Source organism: Patiria miniata, unplaced genomic scaffold (genome assembly GCF_015706575.1).
Source record: "Patiria miniata isolate m_02_andy unplaced genomic scaffold, ASM1570657v1 HiC_scaffold_19, whole genome shotgun sequence".
NCBI lineage: Eukaryota > Metazoa > Echinodermata > Asteroidea > Valvatida > Asterinidae > Patiria > Patiria miniata.
This window is the reverse complement of record NW_024037057.1, coordinates 2,172,938-2,195,005: the sequence shown is the minus strand read 5'-3', so window position 1 is coordinate 2,195,005 and position 22,068 is coordinate 2,172,938. Positions and strand designations below refer to the sequence as shown.

At 41.3% G+C, this 22,068-nt stretch overlaps 1 protein-coding gene across 1 annotated transcript; it reads left to right on the top strand.

Moving 5' to 3' along the window:
• Positions 1-265: 265 nt before the first annotated feature.
• LOC119726004 lies at positions 266-20,069 on the top strand. Its single transcript, XM_038197625.1, has 20 exons — positions 266-1,031; positions 1,859-1,969; positions 3,197-3,310; positions 4,359-4,533; positions 4,682-4,869; positions 5,314-5,424; positions 6,868-6,981; positions 8,986-9,220; positions 10,521-10,642; positions 10,730-10,813; positions 11,536-11,910; positions 13,014-13,133; positions 14,176-14,292; positions 15,356-15,476; positions 15,987-16,067; positions 16,623-16,694; positions 16,953-17,024; positions 18,160-18,234; positions 18,661-18,744; positions 18,865-20,069. Exons 1-20 carry the CDS (start codon positions 542-544, stop codon positions 20,036-20,038), a joined length of 4,035 nt encoding a protein of 1,344 aa, XP_038053553.1. The 5' UTR covers positions 266-541; the 3' UTR covers positions 20,039-20,069.
• Positions 20,070-22,068: the final 1,999 nt, after the last annotated feature.

Here is a 22,068-nt window from a genome sequence, read left to right as displayed (position 1 = left end):
TACATCACACGATTGCAGGAGACACAATTAATTAACGGGCCAGACAGAAGATGTTTGAAAAAAATGAGGATATAATGAAAAAGTTCAGGAATTTTGGCGAGAAATTTGATTTGCCCCCCCCCCGGTCCAATTAGCAGCAATATGGCTTCGCACCTCTTTTTCATTTTTATTTGTTTTCTCTCTCTCTCTTTCGTTTTCCAGAAGGGGGGGGGGCATGCGCCCCCTTGCCCCCCCCCCCCCCCCCAAGCCCATGAAAATTAACAATCCTCTATCTTATCCACTCATGCTTTAGCGGCCAGAGACGTGTTACAAGTTCTTGGCAAGAACCTTTGCCTAATGGAACCTTCAACAAGCAAAAGCTAGCTGAACAGTTTGCAGATCATTGACATTATCCAGGGCCAACTATTAATATTGCTACCGCTAAGTACCACACGCCTTTAACGTTTATATCCAGTGTATCGAGAACGGGCCAAGTCCTAATAAAATTCATGGACCGAAAGTCGAGTATGGGCTGAGTACTCCTGTGTCTCCAGCACTGATTATGTTTTTGTGTCACTGTTATATTGAAGATACCTGCGGTGGTTTCAACATAGAGCTATCAGCAGATTACGCTGTCAGCCTCGTTGCAGATTTCGATTCCCACACGGGACAAGGCGCGTTTGTCGTGTACCGCGGCAACCGGTCGGTGCTGCCGTCACCGACACCGACACTACCGGCAGGTACAACCCGGCCGAGCGGTTCTGTGGCCAATTTTGACTGCGTATGGCGGGTAAATGCCCCGGCTGCGACCCGCATGGAGATTGCAGTGACCGCTTACACCCAACAGTTCTCGGGTACTTGGCTGAGGTTTGACGACGGTTTGGCCGAGATGCCCACTGCCAGACCGATCAAGGAGATCCATGGGCCCAACGACATCCCGGCCAAGATATATTTTAGTGGCCCTACCATGTGGGTGACACTCTACAACCAGTTTGATTCTGATTCGGCCCTGGTGAAAATGGAGGTTGAGTTTACTGTTCACAAAACACATGGTAATATATTTGTTTTGCACCGGCCGTTTCCTTTCCATTTCCAATTTGATCCATGTATTCGTAGTACACCATAATGCCAAATGAAAACCATCTTCATCGTTGCCATAGTCATCATAGCTTAGGCCGAATACAAAAAAAAACATGTTTCTCGTCCGGGTTAAAAAAAAAAAAAGAGGAAGCAGGGCTTTTTATTTTTTATATTTTTTATTTGTTTCAAGATGGCCGCCATTTAACAATTTCCTGCAACCGTTGGTGTTTTCACTGTTCGAAGACACTTTTAAAATGAAAGATGAGTTGGACAAGAGAACTGAACATATTTACAGTGTCATTTAAACTTGTTTTGGTCTACAATTTATTTTCCGATGAATTTGTGGACTTTTTTTGGTGTTTTTTTTCTGCATTTTTCAAAAATAACAAAAAAATAAAAAAATCAGGCGGCCTCCAAAAAAGGAAACGGGCGGGGACGAGAAACATGTTTGTTTTGTTTTACTTCGCCTTATATGTTTCTCATTTTGGATTTGTGACTCACATTGCCACCACTGTATCGTGATGGTCGACGTGGACACAATCTGGGACTGCATCGCTTTTGTCGTATTATGATGAAAGTAACTGTCATTACTCCCCCATTTCGATGCTTCATCCACCCGTACCCGTCATCTTCTTCACGTCACGTATACCATTCTATGGGATATTTGTTTCACATTGCTCAAACATCTCATTCTCAAAATGACTATTTGGTGTTTTTTTCCCTTCATGTGCATAACCTCAATGAAATTTTGTCCTACTAGTATGGTATACATCATGCCACCGCTCTTGTGTTTCCTCAGACTGTGGCACCGAGTTCTTTAAATGTCCGTCCAATATGGCCTGCATCGACATGGCATATCGCTGTGATGGCTTCAGCAACTGTGAAGCGCACGGGGATGAACTCGGATGCGGTAAGCAATTTTGCTAGTTTTGTATACACAGGTGTGTAAATTAAAGCGTCTTTAGGAAATGTTCAAAGTGATTGGCTGTAATTAATAACCGATTACAGATAACTGTGCTCGATACTCTGGCTTTGTGTGCCTACGTTCAAGACCTTTGACAAAACCATAACCAGTATTGCAGTCGAATTCACTACATCACAAGTAAATTGTCACAAGTCATGAAGTCTCAACTCAAGTTATTGGGCTTTCACTTAACTGTGCTTCTGACCAGTGGTGGAATTGGCTACAAAACTTCTTAGTATCGGACTGCCTCACTGCCACCAGGCAAAGTTAGGAGATACTGAATTTAGTGCCCTCGATGACATTTTTAGCTGGTTACCGTACATTTGGGTCGCCAGATTCCAGCACTGACATTTTCCCCGTTTTTTCCGTCTTTGGCTCGGGTTTGAGTTCTAGCAGCAGACAAATGCCTTGGGGGGGGGGGGGGTGTCTTTGCCTAAAGACAGCATAAATGGTTTTTCTAAAGCTTCTATTGATGATTATCTGTCAATCGTTTCTCGCTGTCCTTATGTGCTTTTTGTGTTTCCTTTGAATAAGTTTTTTATTGAATTTTCGAGAACAATGTTAGTTTCATCGAGATTATCAAATAACTAATTATTAGGGCTGGCAGAGCAACGACCATGTACACAGGGATGTGCAACTTCAGCTAAGAGTTTGTTTAATTCGTGTCACGGCCGATAAAAGATCAAAGGAGAGACTACGTTGGATTAAAGACAGATTACGTTGGATTATGTAGGTCTTTCTCTTCTCCCATCAGTCCAACGCACGTCATTGATAAATCACATTGAGGTCGCACACAAAGGCTACAGTCTAACCTAATCATAATGATTTCGGGGAACATTGGTATTGGGGAATATCGGGTAGGCCCTGTTTCAAGCCAGAGTATGCCCCTCCTTAGAGTATGTTACTTTTCGTCTTGTACATTATGGGAAAAATCTACCACTTTTGAGGTTGCCTCTTTAAAACGAGATTAGCCTTGGATAATTAAAATCCGTATCATGCATGGATGTCTGGTCATACGTGTGTTTGCACTAGAGCTGCTCACAACTACACTTCGTTGGTAAATGTTCCGTGATCGAAGACAAAGAGTTTGTGACTACTTCAGTCTTTGTTAGGTAGCTTCTAAACACACTGCTAAGACAGTCTCTATTTAATTCTGGTTACCATTCATTAAAGGGGGATGTCGTTTATATGAGTTTGAATGCGATCCAGGTGGGAGCTGTATTTACCCACAGTCTGTCTGCGATGGTGCTGCCATATGCCCCGCTGCCAACGACGAATTTAATTGTGGTAAGTTATTTGGAATTTTAAGAATTACTCCGATACATTAATAAAGCAACATTGCATAAACAAACAGCTAAACACTAGGGATGCATTACGATATCGCCAATAAACGAAAACAAGATTAGTCGAAACGTTGAGCAGGCGAAGTTCTTATCAGAACTAAATATGTACTTAACGACAGTTGTTATTATCACATTTACCGCAAATAGAAACGATACTGATACTCCACCATGCAAAGTCTAACACCTTAAGAACGATATGCATTGCTTGAGTGTCTTTTGGAGGCAGAACGTTGCAATCCAACAAACACAAATCACAAGTCTACATGTATACTGATTTTTTTTAAGCGCGGCTTGCACAGATTTGCATGTCAGGAGATTTCTGACGTTATACAGGATTTGGCTCCGTGGATAACGGGTGATATTCAGACTACTCTAACATCGGCTGTACAAACAAACAATATACCTAAAACGCTATAGGGAGGCCATTTTGTTAAAAGGTCGGATGTTGGAATGTGTCTTTTTTGTTGGAGCTTGATTTTAAGATCTGTGCAGATCAGTCCAAGCCTATTGCATGTACACGAAACGTGACAGCGATCTGTTTAGAACGCTGTTGCCGTGCTTTGAAATACTTAGTGAGCAATTATATCAACTATTTCATTAATTAACACCATTTGTCTAAAATTAAATCAGAATACACAGGCTATTATAGTGTCCAATGTAATGTCCTTAATGTTGAGAACTGATGAATAAAACTGGCTTATTTGCTTTTACAATGGTGTTTTTTTCTCCTCCTGGGGCTACTTGAAAGCCTGTGGTATAAGCCTTAGCAAAAGTTTCGCCCCTGACCTAAACAAAATTGACCCTGAAAAGTGTCAGGCCTAGATTTTTGTCCAAGATTTTTGTGAGAGTGCAGGCCAATGACAGTCAGTTTGAAATAATAACTTCTCCTCTCAGAAAATTAAATTCGGAACCTTTCTATTTATCTTTGTATTGATAGCGATAGTGATAGATAGACATTGGTGATTTAATTAGATGCTCACTTTGAATGATAGGTTATATAGAGTCCCCCATCAACCTGACCCAGGCCGATGTGTACTCCCTTGACCGGCGCGGCCTGAACGAGGACGCCCCGTTGGACATATCCTCTCCGGCAGGCACGCGGATCATGGTCACTGTGCCTTACCCGACCAGCTATGATATAGTCTTCGGTGAGGGACCCTATACCAGGTGTGATAAGACAGTCATTAAACATTGAATATTTGAAGCAAGTGAAAATTGTTACCGCGAAAATGAGTTGGTATTTGAATTGCCATTATTGCTGCACAGACATACGTGAATATGTCTTCTATCGAATTATTAACGTTATGCAACACAGGTACAGCAACACCTCTAACGGGTTTCGAACAATCAGGCCTCCCGGCCTCTCCGGCGGAGCAAACCGCACGGCATACCCGCAGACGATCTCGTCTAGCGGCCCGCAGATGTGGATAACAGTCAAAGACAATTTTTGGGTGACTATCAACAAGGGGTTCTGGCTTCAATTTCAGGCCTTCTCAGATGCAGGTAGGACATCATTAAAATAAGCCAGGCTATGTAACCAGATATAGTTGAAGTTACTATTGGCGAGAACGCCCTCGTGCAACACTTTATAATTTGCTCGATATTAACCTCTTGGCATTGTCCTGACTTCTGCACAAGTTTAGAAATGTTAAACAGTTGAAGTTCCTATCCAAGCCAGAATTACGAGGAGAATCTAGAGAAGGAAGAAGCGAAACTGTCCTATGTCATTACAGCAACGCCAAATGTGCATCTCACACATCACTGGATGAGACATCATTTCATTGCTTTGCCCAGGCATGAACTTTTAATTTCAATGGTTTTCTTTAGACTTTTTTAAATTTGGTACTAATTCTGACCACTACGTGAGCCAATGTTCCCTTGTTTTCCCATCGGGATTTGACACTAAACATGATAGCTGTTTTCTGTTGTGTTTCGTGTCCCAAACAGAATGTTCCTCTAACCTTGTGCTATGCGGGTCTGGAAGAACGTGTATCGAGTCATCGGCTCTCTGCGATGGGAAAGTGGATTGCCCAGAGTACGAAGACGAAGTTGGATGCGGTTGGTATCTCTTTTTCCCCCGATGAACCATTTTCTTTTTTTTTTTAATAATACAAGATAGTGGTTTATTAACCCTAAACAGTCCGGGGGGCGGACATTTTTCGCGATAGCCTCTGAAAAAAAATTCCCGCCCCGAGCTGTTATGACTTTTTAGCCTCGAGCTTTGCGCATCTTTTGATACCAAAAACATATAAATCGGACCACGGGTTGCCGCCTAGCGAAAAGTTTTCCGGCGCTACGCGCCGTGAAAAGTGAATTTTCGCAGGTGTACACAGAGCAGAATTGCCATTCGTACATATGAATAATTAATTGGCCATAATTCCAAAACCCTTTGACCTATAATCTTGAAATTTCTTGGGTATGTTTAGGAAGACTTGCCCTATGCATGTTCTCAGTTTCAAAATGTTCGTCTCTCCATGGCCGAGATCTTGGGGGGGGGGGTCGGAATCCCCCCCCCCCCGGTTGAGAGATGGTCAAAATAACCAAAATGTCAGACCGTAAATTGGTGCCTTGTTTGATGATGTCGAACGGTTAATAGGTCGACCAGGCGCAGTCGGCTGTCTTGTTAAGTCGGGCAGTAAAAGTTTTTTGGTTTGAAATCAATTAGTTTTGCTTTTTAGCTGATCGGATCAGTTGGTCGGTTAAGTAGCATTACGTCATACGGTCTTGCACAATGGCTTCTGAGAAAAAGGGAAACATCTGATAACTTTATTTATAAGGAATCAGTAATAGTGGTACTTTCCTCACCTTCCACCGATGTGACCCGAGTTCGAATCTCGCCTGTGCCAACATGTGGATTTGAGTTGATAAGTCCCTACCAGAATCAGTGCGTTTTATTTTTTCAAGGTTTCCCCGGCCACTCAAATTGTCATTTCCTTCACTGCCTTCTACCAAGGGACCCTACTTGAAAAAAGTCGACGGTCGTTCGTGGGGCTTTCACAGCCAATTGCCGAATAATTTCAAATGACCAATCATACCTGCATACATATGTACGCGATTGAAATTATTTTTGGTGGTGCAAAAGTTAACTATTGTCGCTAAAACTGTGTTGATATTTGCGATATACATCTTAAGCTGTGAAAAAGGGTGCGTTGTGTGTTGATGTTTGTTAGGGACACCATGTAGATCTTGATAGAGCGTCTAATCTTTTAGCAGCCATGCATTTATGTTTATTTTTGGTCTTCAAACTTGTCCCGGCCCAAGGATCTCCCGCTACCTTCATCCGACCCTTAATCGGCCGATCTGTCGGTCAGTGATCGGTCGGTAGACTGGTCAGTCAGTCAGTTTATCAGTCATTTTGCTGTATTTGTTTGTCGCAATGACTGTTTGTGAGCCGATGAGTGTAAAAATTAAAAGGTCGGACAATTTAAAAGTGTTACTATATATTTTGTTAAGAAACAAATTTGAATCATTGACATCGAAGTCTGCACTTTCTTTGAGCAGGAGACTGCGGTCCAGACGAGTTCAAGTGTCCCTTGGGAGGAAAATGCATATCCAAACGCTCAATCTGCGATGGAATAGTCGACTGTGAGCAAGCCTCTGATGAATTCAGTTGCGGTCAGTTCAGTTGTTGTTGATAGATAAATGAAACCGGGCAATCAGGCAAACAAAGAAACGTAAAAATACGTGATATAGAAACAATTCAGGCAGCCAATAAGCGATGAAAATTGGCTTATTTGCTGAATGAACAGAACATACTGTTATTAAACTAGGTCTCTGTATGTTCGAGGAACAGAACATAGGGTTTTTTTCTGTATATTTTTCAATACCTTTATGCTTCTAATGCTTTGAATGCAGTTCCAAATCCCATTAGCTGTTCTTGTAGTTCTGCAGATATATGACTTTTACAATATGTACCTATACGAGGGCGTATCGGAACCTATGATCACGTCATCATGACGTCAACCGATCTTTGAAACATGTCACTGTCTATGTACCAGCCAAGTTCCAAACCAATCGGGCGTACAGTTCTCAATATATAAATCTTAAAATATACACATTTTAGCTGATGTCACAAGACCATTGATTAAGTCATCATGACATCACCTGTCCAGGGTAACCTTTCATTTTGGGGTCTTTGTCCTTGCCTAGTTTGAAGTCAATCTGATTGCATTTTTTTTTTACTAATGTTGCTGATAGAGGGAAAAAAAGTAAAAGGTTCAGAAATTAATACAAATCAGGTTATGACGTTATCATGATTTTCAAATGTGTAACATTATCTACATTTTTCAGGAATGTTCAAGACACTCAGATTTGCCCTTATATAAATTTGACTAATGTCATCATACACCACGTTTATGGGAATTTGGTCCCCAAAAGTGCTAAGCAAAAAAACCAAAAAAACCCCAGCTTTTCCCTTTTTTCAGCGGAAAGCCACTATCTCATAATACAGAGGCTTGCTTATTATAATTTAATAGTCGTGTTGGTCTCCGTAGAGTAGAAAAACCGTCAGATAAGGAATGGCCTGGATTGACAGTGATTACCTTTAATGTCACAACATTACCTTATTTGCTCTCCAATCACCAAATAATAAAGATTGCAACTAAAATTAACCAAACAAACAAACAAACAAACACCCCAACACCCCAACAAACAAACAGCCTACAATTCAATCGAAACACATCCTAATGAATTACATGTAAATTACATTTTTTTTTCACTAATAGTTATACAACATTTCCAGCACTGCGCGAGTGTCGAGTAAACGCGCGAGTGTTTAGTTAGCGCGGGAGTATGTCGCGGGTATCCTCGCAATGACCCATAGTTACTTTTTAACATCACTGTAGCATGTGTACTCGCAACGCGCACGAAACGTTTGTACACATGGCACATTGTAGCTTAAAAACAACACCATCGTAAGAGCGTCGAAAAATGCAGAATATACAGTCGCAAGAATGAAACCAAATATAAAGAAACTACTTTCAAGGACACTCCTAATGGTCAACAGGACCAGGCAGGAGCCACGGATTCAAAGTTTTCTGAGTAGCACTGCATGGGATTCAGGCATGGAAAAGGAAAAGACCTTGCGGAACCAAATATTACGGCAGACCAGTTTGATATTCGTTCGCAGTAAAATTTATACATTATAACATAGCTCGAATAATCATTAAATCAATGTTTAAAAAATATTTAAGGTAATCAACAAAGCAATACAACATGTTCTAACAAATAATCCCAACTTAAATGTGTCTAAATTAAATGATAATTCAATTCAATTCAATTATATTTATTTATATCCAACCATGAACAAAATACAATTCATTGGCATGTACAATAACGGAAAATAAATATAAATTGTGTCTCGTAAAAACAAATAAGTTAAATTGTAAATGACAAAGCAATTAATTCAAGCCATAATTAGCCTTAGCTTGTCAATGGCAGGTGCTAAAAACATACTGAGTGACAATTATTATACATGCGCGGGCATACTATTACGCCTATTCTGAACCGACTAATTTAGTAAAGGCGAAATTGACTGTGCAGTTGAAAGACGTAGTCCCTTACATTGGGCAGGTCCCCGCATTAAAATATATGAATAAAGATATATTTCCCATTACGCAGGGCCATGTGGAGATGCACACTTTAACCTCACCGACACTTCGCCGGTCACACTCACGTCCCCAGCCTGGCCCCAAAACTACCCTGACAAAGTGGACTGTCAGTACCTGCTGCAGGCCGCAAGGGGCCACCGTGTCATGATGACGTTCATGACCTTTGACACGGAGCAGGGCTACGACAAACTGTGGATCGGCAATGGGCTCACCCCGATGGAGGACGTCATTCTACAGCTCAGCGGGTAAAGTTATGACTTTTGGCCATTGTGGCAGACGCGTCCACTACAAGCTAAATCATAATTCTGTTTGGAAGGAAATGCCAAATGTAACAGGGTGATAAACAAACAACACATTTCGTGATCAGTTTTAAATAGCTTTGACTTGCCTTGTCACTTAACCTACCTTGCGACTGTGTCTGGACTTGACTAGACTTGTTCAAACGTCTTCACTTGGGGTTGTGACTTGCACAACTGGTACGTGACATGATATGATGCCTCGCGCGTAAGGACTAACTACTATGTGCCTAACTACAACATCGGCTCGAAAAATAAAATGCTGGAAAAGTAAAAATATTAAAAAAAACTTACTGTTTGAACTCAGACCGCAGGGTTTTTAAATAAAAATGCCAATTTAAGATTTAATGTTCGCTCGTCCCCAACTTGCCGGAGTCATTTGATCTCCCATAAAAGATACATTATATATCACTGCTGTGTAATCCAAAAAAAATCTGGATACCCCGTTGGCTTTAGACAGTAAATAATTCAGCGTCCACAACACTACCACTGCCCTAACAATGAAATTATAAACACATATATCCTACTGTAGCCTTAATGTTTACCTTTTTATTAAATTATTAATATTATAATAATAATTATTCCTACAAATGTCCTATTAGGGAGACACGTTAGCGTAGAAATTTCGATAGTAGGGAGACACGGGCTTAATAGGGAGACACCTAGGTGTCTCCCTATTGGCGCAGCCCCCCTTTAGAGGAAAATTGTTCCCGTCGAAATTAGGTTATATTTGTTGCTCGTGGTCTAATTAGTAAAAACACCGAAATTCGTGGAAAAAGGACCAGGGAATATTGGGTTAGGGCACAATTAATTCGGATTTTTTTTGTGCACAAGTCTATGGGAAAGTCTCCCTATAACCCCATTGCCAGTAATTATTATTATTAACACTTTTATTTTTTTGGGAGGGAGGGGGGGGGGGGGAGGGAGAAAGGAGCGGTCATCAGTGTCGCCCTTTGGTTTGGATATGATACGGATGGAGAATGACAGCACCATGTTACATTACTCGCTTCCGTGGTTCTCATCCTATCTAAAAATGGGCTTTTTCTTTATAAACCAATTTGACCATACGCAACATGCATGCAACGAACATTCGCAAACATTGATTCACACATTGTCAAAGGTAGTAACAGTTCGATCACCCCCGTCAGAGTGTGTTCTACGACATATAGTTATTTGTATGCCTTTGTGATCCAATCAATGCTAACCTGTGTTTGTTTGTTTGTTTGTTTGTTTTTTTTTTTTATTGCAGCAAAAAGTTCCCGGCGAGGGTTGCTTCGATGGAACACTCAATGTATTTGGTGTTTTCTTCTGACTACCAGAACAAGTATCCGGGGTTTTCGCTGCGAGTTGAACAGGTTTCTCCTGACCAAGGTAAGATCTTGTTCATTTGATATTTAAACACAACGAATTAAGAACATAATTTATTAACTTTTTACTCGCAAACCATTCTCCCGACAGTTTCCTGTGAAGCAGAGGAAACGCTGTGCGACTACAAGGATTTTATCTGCGTCAGCGAGAACAACGAAGAAGTCTGTCCTGACCGTAAGTAACAGACTTACGTAACATAAAGTACAACCCTTAAAACTGAAATCGTAAACAAATATGATTTAACTTATTTGATCTTCTCAAGTCGCTATAAAGTTAAGCACACTATTCTCCTTTAATTCAAATCTTCGTTCGTTTGTCGCTGTTAGGCTTTATGTTTTTATTAGTGTATTACACTTCGTTCAAGTGATTTTGTTTCTGAATCGTCATGATTGATATTGACAATTCGCGAGCACTGCGGGCGAGTCATTGGATCTGAGACGTAATAACGCCACGCTTTGTTCTCATGCGTGTTCCTGTGAGTAGGTTAACACCGGCAATTGTGGACATAGGACAAAAGGGTTAGAACACAAACAATACGTCCACGATTGGCCGGTAGTCCTCGATTAGAATTCGTGTACAAAACCAATGAGAGCTGCTGTAAAAAAGTTAAGCAACGGAGTGAGGATTTGGTACAAAAAGTGGTCCACGATTGCCGGTGTTCACAAAGATGTATGGGTGGGGGTGGAGACGTATCCACTACATGCTCCTGTTTTCGCATTTCAAATTCAGCATGACGTTATCGGAATACTGGTATTTTCGGCATAGGTTGGACAAGCGGAGAACACATTTCAACATTGTGTATGAAACACCTCCTGGAACTCCTTAAAAGAAGGCTTTGAAAATCATTGTGTTGCCTGTCGCTCAAAGAAAGAGTTGTTTGGTTTGCATTTCTACAGTGCAATGCGACTCCGACGCTGTGACCTTTCTCGACGACGCTGTAATCGTCAAGTCGCCGGGCTATCCGCAGCCCTACCCGGCGGGCCTGTACTGCCGCTGGGAAGTGCCCTCCCGCGGTCCGGCTCCAGCCACACTGTTCCGTGTCCTGGACTTCTCCACCGAGGCAGGCGAGGATGTGGCCCAGGTCAGCGGGCTCACTTTCCCCGGGGGTGAACCAGTGGGCTACACGCTTGCGGGGACCACAACCAAGATACTCGCCGTGGTGTTTAACGCTTCGATGGGACTGACTGTCCGATTCCAGACCGACTCTAACATCCAGCTGACTGGATTCCACTTCCACCTGATCAATATCAATTTAACAGCTGGGGAGTCAGGTGATTAAGATTATGTTGACGTCACATTACATTAATCTGTACATTTCCACAACGAACCAGATTGCCAATTAAACGTTGAAGTTAAAAGGTCAGAAACAGATTGGTTTCCGTCAGTGTGATTGATTAAGTTACCAGTTAAAAGTTTTACTCTAAAATGTTGCCAAAAATAACAACATAAAATATGAAAAACATTGAGGTTAAAACAGGCAACGATATGCGAAGTGATAAACAATTCCGCATGGAAACAGTAGCTTGACTTAAAATAGTTTAAATTATTCCATTTTAAATATAATACAGTAACGTGGGAATTACTTTATCTTTTAAAAGTAAAATCTTATTTTTGTTTTTAAGATTACAAACCAAGTACGTTTGAGGATGAAATTCCAAAAACGTTGGTATTTCTCACTCTTGAGAATCGAGCATGGACACGAATTTTATATTAGACCTTAGCCCCGTCATTGCTCCCTCTCATCATCGTCATTTGTCACTTAAAGGGAATGTACATCATTGGCTTTCACTGTAATTTTCAGAAATGAACTAGTTGAGGGGTTAGTATAATAGATCAAAATATTGTTACACTTACATGTTTGAAGTTTTGTGTCCGAAAATGCTCGAAAAAAACAAGAAAAACAAATATGTTCAAGTAGTCTGGCTCCCTGACTCCACTAAAGATGAAAAGGATCAATTTATAGATTGAAAATTGTAAGGTAAGGGAACCAGTCTAGCTGGCCTGCACTCATTCATGAACATGTAACAAATAGCCAACACAATTTGAACTGAAACAAATGGTAAATATGGAGCAGTAGTTGAACAATAGTTAGGTTTTTCCAACGGTGGTCGGCCGACCACCGTTGGAAATGTATACAAAAATACCATTTTCTTGAAAATGACTTCACACCAGGTGCCGTAATTTTACAGAATGCTTGTGACTGTCATTTACCAACATCCTAGTGAGGTATTTCGTAAAAACTTGGTAGTTTTATTTTTCGATGTTTGCAAATGTTGTATATTCCCTTTAAATATAGGTCTATGTTTTGTTTTTATTGTCTTTCGAAGATACGCAATAACTTCACTATTTAAATGTGTTTTGTTTTCCCCTGCAGATTGGTGCATGTTTGACGGGCAGTCAGGGTTCCTGTGCGAGGAGGGAGCGTGTCTTGTAGCATCAGCAGAATGCGATGGATTCCTTGACTGCCTGAACGGAGAAGACGAGAACGAATGTGGTAAGTTGTGCAAACATCCTAAACAGGTTATCAGTGAACATAGTATGGCATGTATTGTCTGATGTTGACTGATACTTTGCTTCCTAATGTTTGTTGCTATCTGAGTCCTATATCTAAAGAACTTTAGTTCCGATTTGGTTGTAACTTGGCATGCACCGAAACCGGGATGTGTTATAGATGACAATTTCAGTGACGTCGTTGTGACGTTATGATGGCGTCATCACATGTCATGTGTCGACACATTAAAATTGATTTTTTTTTCGGCCAACATAGGCCTAAAGGCCTACAGAAGTATTTTTTTTCCGAATCGGTGAAGTAACTTGGTAGGTATAGACCGGGATGTGTTATAGATGACAATTGAGGTGACGCAGTGGCGTATCCAGTGGGGGGCGGGGGGGGGGCACTTTGTCCCCCTGGCGGATTTTTTTGACAAGTTTTTTTGTCAGCAATGATTTGAAGTGTTTATAGAGTTCTTCTGACATCAATCCCACCAAAGAAAACCCCGCTAAACAACCATTACAATGCGCCGTGAAATTGTCCATATAATAATAGAGTAAACATAATAATGGTAAGTTTGAAAGCGCCCCCTTTGGAAGATGGGTCCCCCCCCCCCCCCTCGCTTTTTTGATTTTACGGAGGGCAAGTGTATGGAGAAAAAAAAAAAACATGTCTACATTTCGGTGCGGATGTGCGGTTGCCCCCCCCCCCCTGACATCAAAAGCTGGATACGCTGCTGAGGTGACGTCATGATGACGTCATCACCTGTTATGTAAAGTCACATTGAACATGTAGGATTCGAAGGCATATGATAATGTAAGCACGTATTATTAAACGCCACCTTCAATTGTACACATCGCAATATATATATATAAGTACCGTTCCTGGGTAGAACGTCTACTTGTAACTGTATATGCATGACAGATGTCAGCAAAATGGTTTGACGAAACATCCCTGTGTTTGTCCACAAACATAAGTCTACATTTACACAACTGAATTCCTCCACAGTTTAGTTTTAGCAGTGATCCTTTTTGTATTGTTTCAGCTGAGGTGTACTGCCCATCAGATTACCACTGCAGCCGAACAAAAACCTGCATTGTGTTCCAAAGTGTTTGCGACGGTAAAATTGACTGTGAGCACGGCGACGATGAAGTAGAATGCGGTAAGGACAAATGAACTTTTGTAATACATCCCATCCCAGTCCAGGTCTTTGGTTTCCCATATTGGTACAAGAATGTTGTCCACGTGCAACCAAATACTTACATTTTATTGTTGTTCGTTATTTCCATTCATACAGCGCTTGAATAAATCGTCGTTATCCGAGTGTACATTAAGGCATTGATCATGTTAAATATTGTGAGCTAATTTCTAATTACTACGTTAATTTGGCTTAATTGGAAAGAGGGGTTAATTGTTAGGTAAGAAAGATGTGGTCTTCACAAAATAGGAAGCAAAACAACTGGACCAATTCGGAAGAGCTTGGCATTATATTTCTTCTAAAAAGATTCTCCGTCCATTAGGTATTAGTGGTTTGAGTCTCAAGGTAGTTGAAGTATTATGGCGTTCCGGTGTTTTTTTAGGGGGCACCCTTTATAGATGCACGTCAGGCGCGGTTCTACGGGGGGCTGGAGGGTGGCTGTAGCCCCCCCCCCCCCCTAAAATGTTGTCTAGCCCCCAAAATAATTCCGTAACACAAAAAAAAGCATTAGCAAAAAGAAGGATTGTGATGTACATGCGAACGTTCTCCCCTTAAAGAAGAAATAGCCGTGACAAGGGTGGATTAGTTAATATAGTGTGAATGATTTTAGGATTTTATTGGCGCTCCCCATTGAAAATATGGCATGCCCCCCCCCTCCCTATTGGAGGCCTAAGTGTCTGAAAAAAAATAACAGGTCAACATTTCAGCACGCCTCCCTGAAAAAAAACTGTATCCACCATGCTAGCCCCCCCCCCCCCAAAAAAAAAAAAAATATTGGTTCTAGAACCGCGCCTGATGCACGTAAAAACAATGTCTGGAATTTTTGTTCCGAAATAAATACGCAAAGGTTCATAGTACAGTATTGACCCAATCATGAGGCTCGGTGCGGTTTATTATAAGGTTGGCATTAAAATAAATAAAAAAATAATTTCCCAACAGGAACATGCATGCCAGACTGAGCATCTTGTAACATGTGGTAATGCAATACGCAAAGAGGTTCATATTGTGTTTTACAATAATTTTGCAGATAACAAACGCTGTCCAAACAATTGTTCCTGTACGTACGTCAATGGCCAATTCCAGGTAATGTGTTCACATGATTGGAAACCAGATGATTTACAAGACATCGCGAAAATCACCGTGGCACTGTGAGTATTTCTAAGCTGAAAAGTGCAACTGCGTTGTCATGTCTGGCTCATTTCTCGTCTTGTTCCACCATATCTCGGTTTTTTTTTTGTCTCATCTTATATTGTCTAGTCTCGTCTCTTTTGGTTTTGTCGCATTGTGTCTGTTTGTCTTTCTAATCTTAAACTCTAGGGCCTCCTTCTTCTCGTTTTATCCACTCTCTTCAAGTCTCTCACAGCAAATGCCTTCTTCCTCTTTTTAGGTCTGTTTATGTTAAAACACTACCATATAACATGCCCTTCTTGTTACTAACACAACATGTTTAGTACATGCCGATGTACCGTAATGATGCATTGACTTTTATTCTCATACTTAAACGATTATTTGATACGATGCATAATTTTATTTCAAAATCGTCCCTACCGTTTTGAAAATATGCCAATGAGTTGCACGACCTAGAAACTGTAACTCAACTTTTTGTTTTGTTAATAATGCATTCAGCGACTGTTTTCTCTTTATATTACTTTATATAGCCGGCTAACTCGGCAAAAGAACCACAGTTCCATTCAACTCGTACCGGGACTTTTTAAAGAATTGAAGCTTCTTCGATCACTGTAAGTAGAAGAGGCAAAAGAAACTGATGTTTCCTTTGTCTTTGTCTGCTGGAAATCAATCAATTAGTAAATAATGTACATGTATCAATGTTATCCTTGCCTATAAAGCAGTGGTATGCCCCCCCCCCCACAAACAAATAAGAAATACAAAAAAATAACAGGTGTTCCCGTCCGTTTAATTTTTGGCGGGCATCGCATTCATTACCGCAGGATCAATAATTATTTAAAGAGCGAGTCAATTAAGCTTGTAGGGAAGTTTAGATAATCAGTTCTGGTGAATAATGCAGGTGTTAAATTACAAAACCAACCTCAAGTTGAGTGCTGTCTCTCCGCTCGTTATTCAAAATTAAAGACCGCCTAACTAAATGACGTTGCAATAACCTTTATGCTCGGACTAAGGCCTTCCGTTGTAATGTCTTTCGGGCCTCGACCTTCAAAAACTAGAATGATCCTAACACGTGTTCAATCTTTGTGTAATCGACAGTTCTTTATCGATATATTCGACGAAACATCAAACCTTGACATTAAACCTTGTTTTTTTTTATTAATTCAAAGCTCTGTCCCCTACAACAAGCTACGTGAAATCCCACCAGGAACCTTCTACGGCTTGGGAAATCTTACATATCTGTGAGTGATATTCTTTTCGAACTAAATCTGCCAAGAATTATTCAAGTATGACCTGATAAAATAGACACGTCTGGCAGCTGTAGCAATTGCAATCACTCTCCCTTTCATTAATTTGTTTACCTCGAAATTTAAGGTTTGTTTTGGCATTTACGATCTTCCTTCTGTGGTCCATGTCGGGTTCTTGTAAAATCTTAAGCTGACAGAGTTTCTCATCTTCCACACTAATTTGCCTTCGTACATATTTTGTTTGAATGACAGGAATATTTCCGGGAATAAGATGACTGAGATAGTAGCCGACACATTCAGTGAACTCCAGAACCTCGAAGCGCTGTAAGTGAAACGAAAACTTTATTACAGTTCAATCTGATCCAAGTACTTATAGTGTTAATCAAAAGGAGCATCTGAGACACATTTTAACATGTTTTGAATAACATATGACCCAAGCCTGGTCGCGCCGGATGTCCATTTTAAGAGTCTCGAACATTTTCGGTTCGAACAGTAACGTCATCGAACACAAATAAGTGGAACCTGAACAGGAATCAAATTGTTACACTACCTAGTCCATAAGGCCAAGGGATCATTTTGGGTCAGTATCCCCCTGTGGAAACATTTTGACCCCAAAGCGTCACATCTGATCCGTGACCTAAAAGCTCCAGTCACGGTTCGCAGCTATGGATATACACAGTTTAAAATTCGTGTTGAACCGTGGGAATACCGTATTCATCCTTGGTACATCCGTGTTTATCGGTCATCTGCCTCCGGTACTTGTGGAGGAGCTACGGAAGTTTTAAACTGTTCAAAACTTCCGTGGTGAATCGTCGTGAAAATCCATCCGTAGTGCAACCGTACTAATTCAGAGTGTTATTCATGGCTATTTGTACATAGTCCTGTAGATTCGTAGCTCGTTCGTGGTAGAAATCTCCACGAATTCGCTTCTAATGTCCTACGGATATGCCCTGATATGCTAGGATTCTGCTAAGGTTGTACTACTAGTATATATGCTTCACTCGTAGGATAACCTTGGTCGTGCGTAGCCCAATCGCAGACAACCGTGGCGTTTACGTCATTATTTTTAGTAGTACCGTCGATATTCTTCAACAATCCGATCATATTCTTGACAAACCATGGTTTATTCGTAGTGAAACATAATGACAGTCGTGCCTGTATCCGTCCTGAAACCGTAGTGCATTCTTAGAAAGGCGATTTCTCCACGAATCTCGACGGTTCATCGTGATCTATTGATTCTTGTTAACCCGTGGATATTCGTAGCTCCCACAGTGAATGTTTCACTGTGGCGTATATAATGCCGCACGACGTATTTGTCGATAGTCTGCACATTCATGTACTTTGGGGAAGTTTTAATAAAGACAACATGGCAAGCTTTCAATAGCTTCAAGCGCATGATTGATATCAGTACGACATTTGGGTAAATAAAAGACAATATTGCTCTTTGTATTTTCAACAGGGTCATTACGGATGCACCAGAATTGCGAATTGCAGCTAAGAATGCATTCACTGGTCTCTACAATCTGAAAACGTTGTAAGTGTATAATTTGGACGGGCTGAAAAGCAGGCTAACACTTCTTTTGTATTTAATGTTGGTTTCAACCTATTTTGAACATTATGGCTTAGACGAATGTTAGAATTTGAATATGAACTTAGTATCAACAATACGCTGTAGGCTGCCAACGGTCAAAGAAAACACTCTCAATCAACTGAGCTGCGTGTGATATCCGGGGTTATTTTAGTGTTAATGTAGGTTTCTATGAGACTGGAGTCTTAACATGATTTAATAACGGATGTTCCTTTTGAAATGTTTTAAACCACATCGTCTTTTAGGTTTATAAGCAGTGATAGATATTGTACTTGTCGTTTTTGACTAGTTATGTGGACACCATGTATCGGTGATGAACAATACCATGCCTCGATAAAAAAATATGTCTGTGCATTATTATGATTTGTGCAGGGTCCTGGTTCGAGACATAGGCGACGATGACCCATTAGATGCGAAATACGGAGCCTTTTCCTCTCTACCTGCTTCTACAAAAGCGTAATATATGTTTGATCTAGATGACATTTTGCTTTGTTATGAGCAAAGAGATGCCATACTTTCCAACGATGAAAGTTTTGAAGCTTTTCTCAAGTTTACTTTCCATTGGTTCTTCCCCAGTGTTGTTGATGACTACCGACTTTGCTGCAATCTCCTGAGAGATATTCCAGGCTTCCAGATCAGCAACTGTCATACAACACAGTCACAGCCCCCGCTCAACCTCTGCGGTTCCCTCATGCAGAACTACGGACTGCGCGTGTGCATGTGGGTCCTTGGGATTAGCGCCCTCTTTGGCAACTTTGTGGTAATTGTTTGGAGGCTTCGTCACAAGGAAGGAAATGAAGTCAAGAAGACTCACTCTTTGCTGATAGCTAATCTTGCCGTGTCTGATTTCATTATGGGGGTGTACATGTTGATAATAGCCGCTGCCGACATTCACTACGGGGAGCGGTACTCCACTCAAGCGGCGCAGTGGCGGACCAGCGCGCCATGTAAGGCTGCCGGGGTGTTGTCTGTTCTGTCCAGTGAGGCCTCGGTGTTCTTCGTTACAATGATCAGTCTTGATTGCCTCCTGGGTATCGTGTTTCCCTTCACCAGGATGAAGCTCGGCGAGACGTCTGCCATTAAGTTCATCATAGTGGGTTGGGTGGCGGCTCTCTGCTTAAGCATCGTACCGACTCTAGTCGTCGACTCCAACTCGGACATCTACGGTCTGTCTGACGTCTGCATCGGCCTGCCCCTGACCACCAAGGCGGACGGAGTCCAGCTTGAGCCCAGTGACGTCAACAATCCATTCGGGGACGCAGACGCCTTGCAAATCGTCTCTTCGACCGGTCAGAAACCAGCCTGGATCCTGTCAATCGTCATGTTTCTCGGCATCAATCTCTGCTGTTTCCTGGTCGTCCTTGTCTGTTACGTCGCCATCTTCATCAAGGCCAAGCGGTCTGCTAGCCAGATCAGAAAGAACTCTAACCGGGACAGCGAGATCAAAATGGCCGTCAAGATGGCGCTGATCGTCGGTACGGACTTTGCCTGCTGGATGCCTGTCATCATTCTCGGTATCCTGTCTCAGACCGGGGCGGTGCATGTCGGTGCTGAGGTCTACTCCTGGATCGTAGTCCTGGTCCTTCCCATCAACTCCTCTCTCAACCCTTACCTGTACACGATCTATTCGTCTGTCATGGCCAAGCGCAGCGTGCAGCCCAGTAACGTGAAGTCGGGTAATACAGTTTCGAAACCCAAAACTGGATCAATCGAAACAGTAAACTCCTCCTTGTCAGACAGCAAAACATAATTGATTAACACTTATTGTAAGCGCATGCATTGCAGGTGCTGAAAATCACCTTACGTTTACGTTGGATGTGTTCTGAACCGCATAACTCCGAACGACGCCTGTCAATAACTTATTGAAATAACATCGATTACACCATGTGTATTTGAACTAATTAAAAATATACGGAAGCACACGGCCTCCGTAAGAAGCAAGTGACCTATGGGCTCCGTGCACAAAATACTTTTTCAACGGCCACAAAAGGAGAGTTGGGGTAGACCTGGACTTTTTCCCGGTCCATCCACTTCGTCTTTCGAACGATCCAAAGTTATTGTGGGTGGGGATTAGCCTGAGATACATTCCAGGAAGTAGTGCGCACTTCACGTGCGAACCCATACAGTACAGGCGCACACGCTGTGTCTCCCGTCCAAGAGGCTTTTACATGTGGGAAAAAACGCGCCCTCTTTAGTTGTCGCACGGAGCCCATAGGGAAAGGAATAGGCCATTTGCTGCACGCCATTCACCGCTTTGGAAACACTGTTTGGTTGAATCATCAGAAACTCAATGCGTGTTAAACACATCGTTAACGTTAAGCCTGCCGCACACGAAAGCAATCTTCTGAACAAAAAAAGCGCAGCACGTACCTCACAAAATGTCACCAATTCTTGCTGCGTTTTCTGCCTCTCCAGTCCGTGAGGGCGCGCTGTCTTGTTTTATTTGTTTCAACTAGGGACAAAGAATCGTTTGCATCATATGTGTATGTTATCTCTTTTTTTCATAGTTTCAGCTTATCAGTATACTCGTGATATAAATTGTGGTATATGTTCTGTAAACAAAAAAAAAGCGATAAATGTGCAGTGCTTCATATTTGATAAATGTAACGGTATTTAAATACAAAACATGCCTCAGAGGCTATTCTTGTTTAATTAGCATGGTACATGTGTAATTGTCAAGCAACAGTTTACCTACTCAAATAGTAAATATACGTTACTTTTCTTCCAAACGCACTTTAGCTTAGTTGCAAAATTTTTCAAGATATTAGAAACTTGCACAACCACCAATGCACATAGGCTTGTGCACGTTTGCACTTTTACCTTTCAAAGATACAATAACCTTGCATGAAATATAAATAATTCAAAGTACGGCCATGATCATGGTGATGAGTTCAGCTCATATTTAAAACGAATGCAATTTAGTTATTTTGACGTAAATATTACGTAACAGATGATCTGTATGAAAGCAATACTTAATCTAATAAACCGCAATCAAATAAAGGACAGCGTTCCGACATAAAGTAAATATAAAACAATCGTGTGTCGTCGTGAACAAAAGTTTATGTCTTGAAAAGTTGATCTATGTGGTAGTTTGTAAACTTTGTACAACTTGTTTTAATGTCAGATAATCTGCTCCAAAGGTTTACCATGGAAGTTAATTGCGTGGCTGTGGTTATAATAAAAACTAATTGATTTGGAAATAACAAACCAAATTGAACTCGAAATTATTTGGATATGACCCGTACTTGGTTTTTGGAACTCGAATTTTGCAAGGACTCATGGTTTGGTACTTGGTACTCGAATCCAGTACTCGAGAACACAAATCGAGTACATTTCTTTTTAATCGATTCCATAGCTCAACCTGGAACGCAACGCTGGCGCGGTATCATTCTGTATTACGGCCTAGTCTAGTTCCCGCCTCCCCAATGCTACAAACATTCGAAGCCGCAGCACTGAAGATTCGTGAATCGGGAGCCAGCCTAGCCTATGCTTCTTATGTTCGCTACAAGGTTACTGGTGACGCCATTTCAGGATTGTTACAATGTGTAAAACAAATTCAGTTGACGTTACAGTTCTCAAACCACGATGTCGATTACTGACCTACTAAACTTAGGCCAACAAAAAAAGTAGCCATGCGCGTCGGCGAAATTAAAAAAAAGTTTATATTTTTTTTTATTATTATAATTTTTTTTTAATGAAAGATGATGTCTCAAAACCACCAAACTCATGATGGAATCCTGCTGCTGAACAATTGTAATGTGTTTTTAGATGGGGTTACAA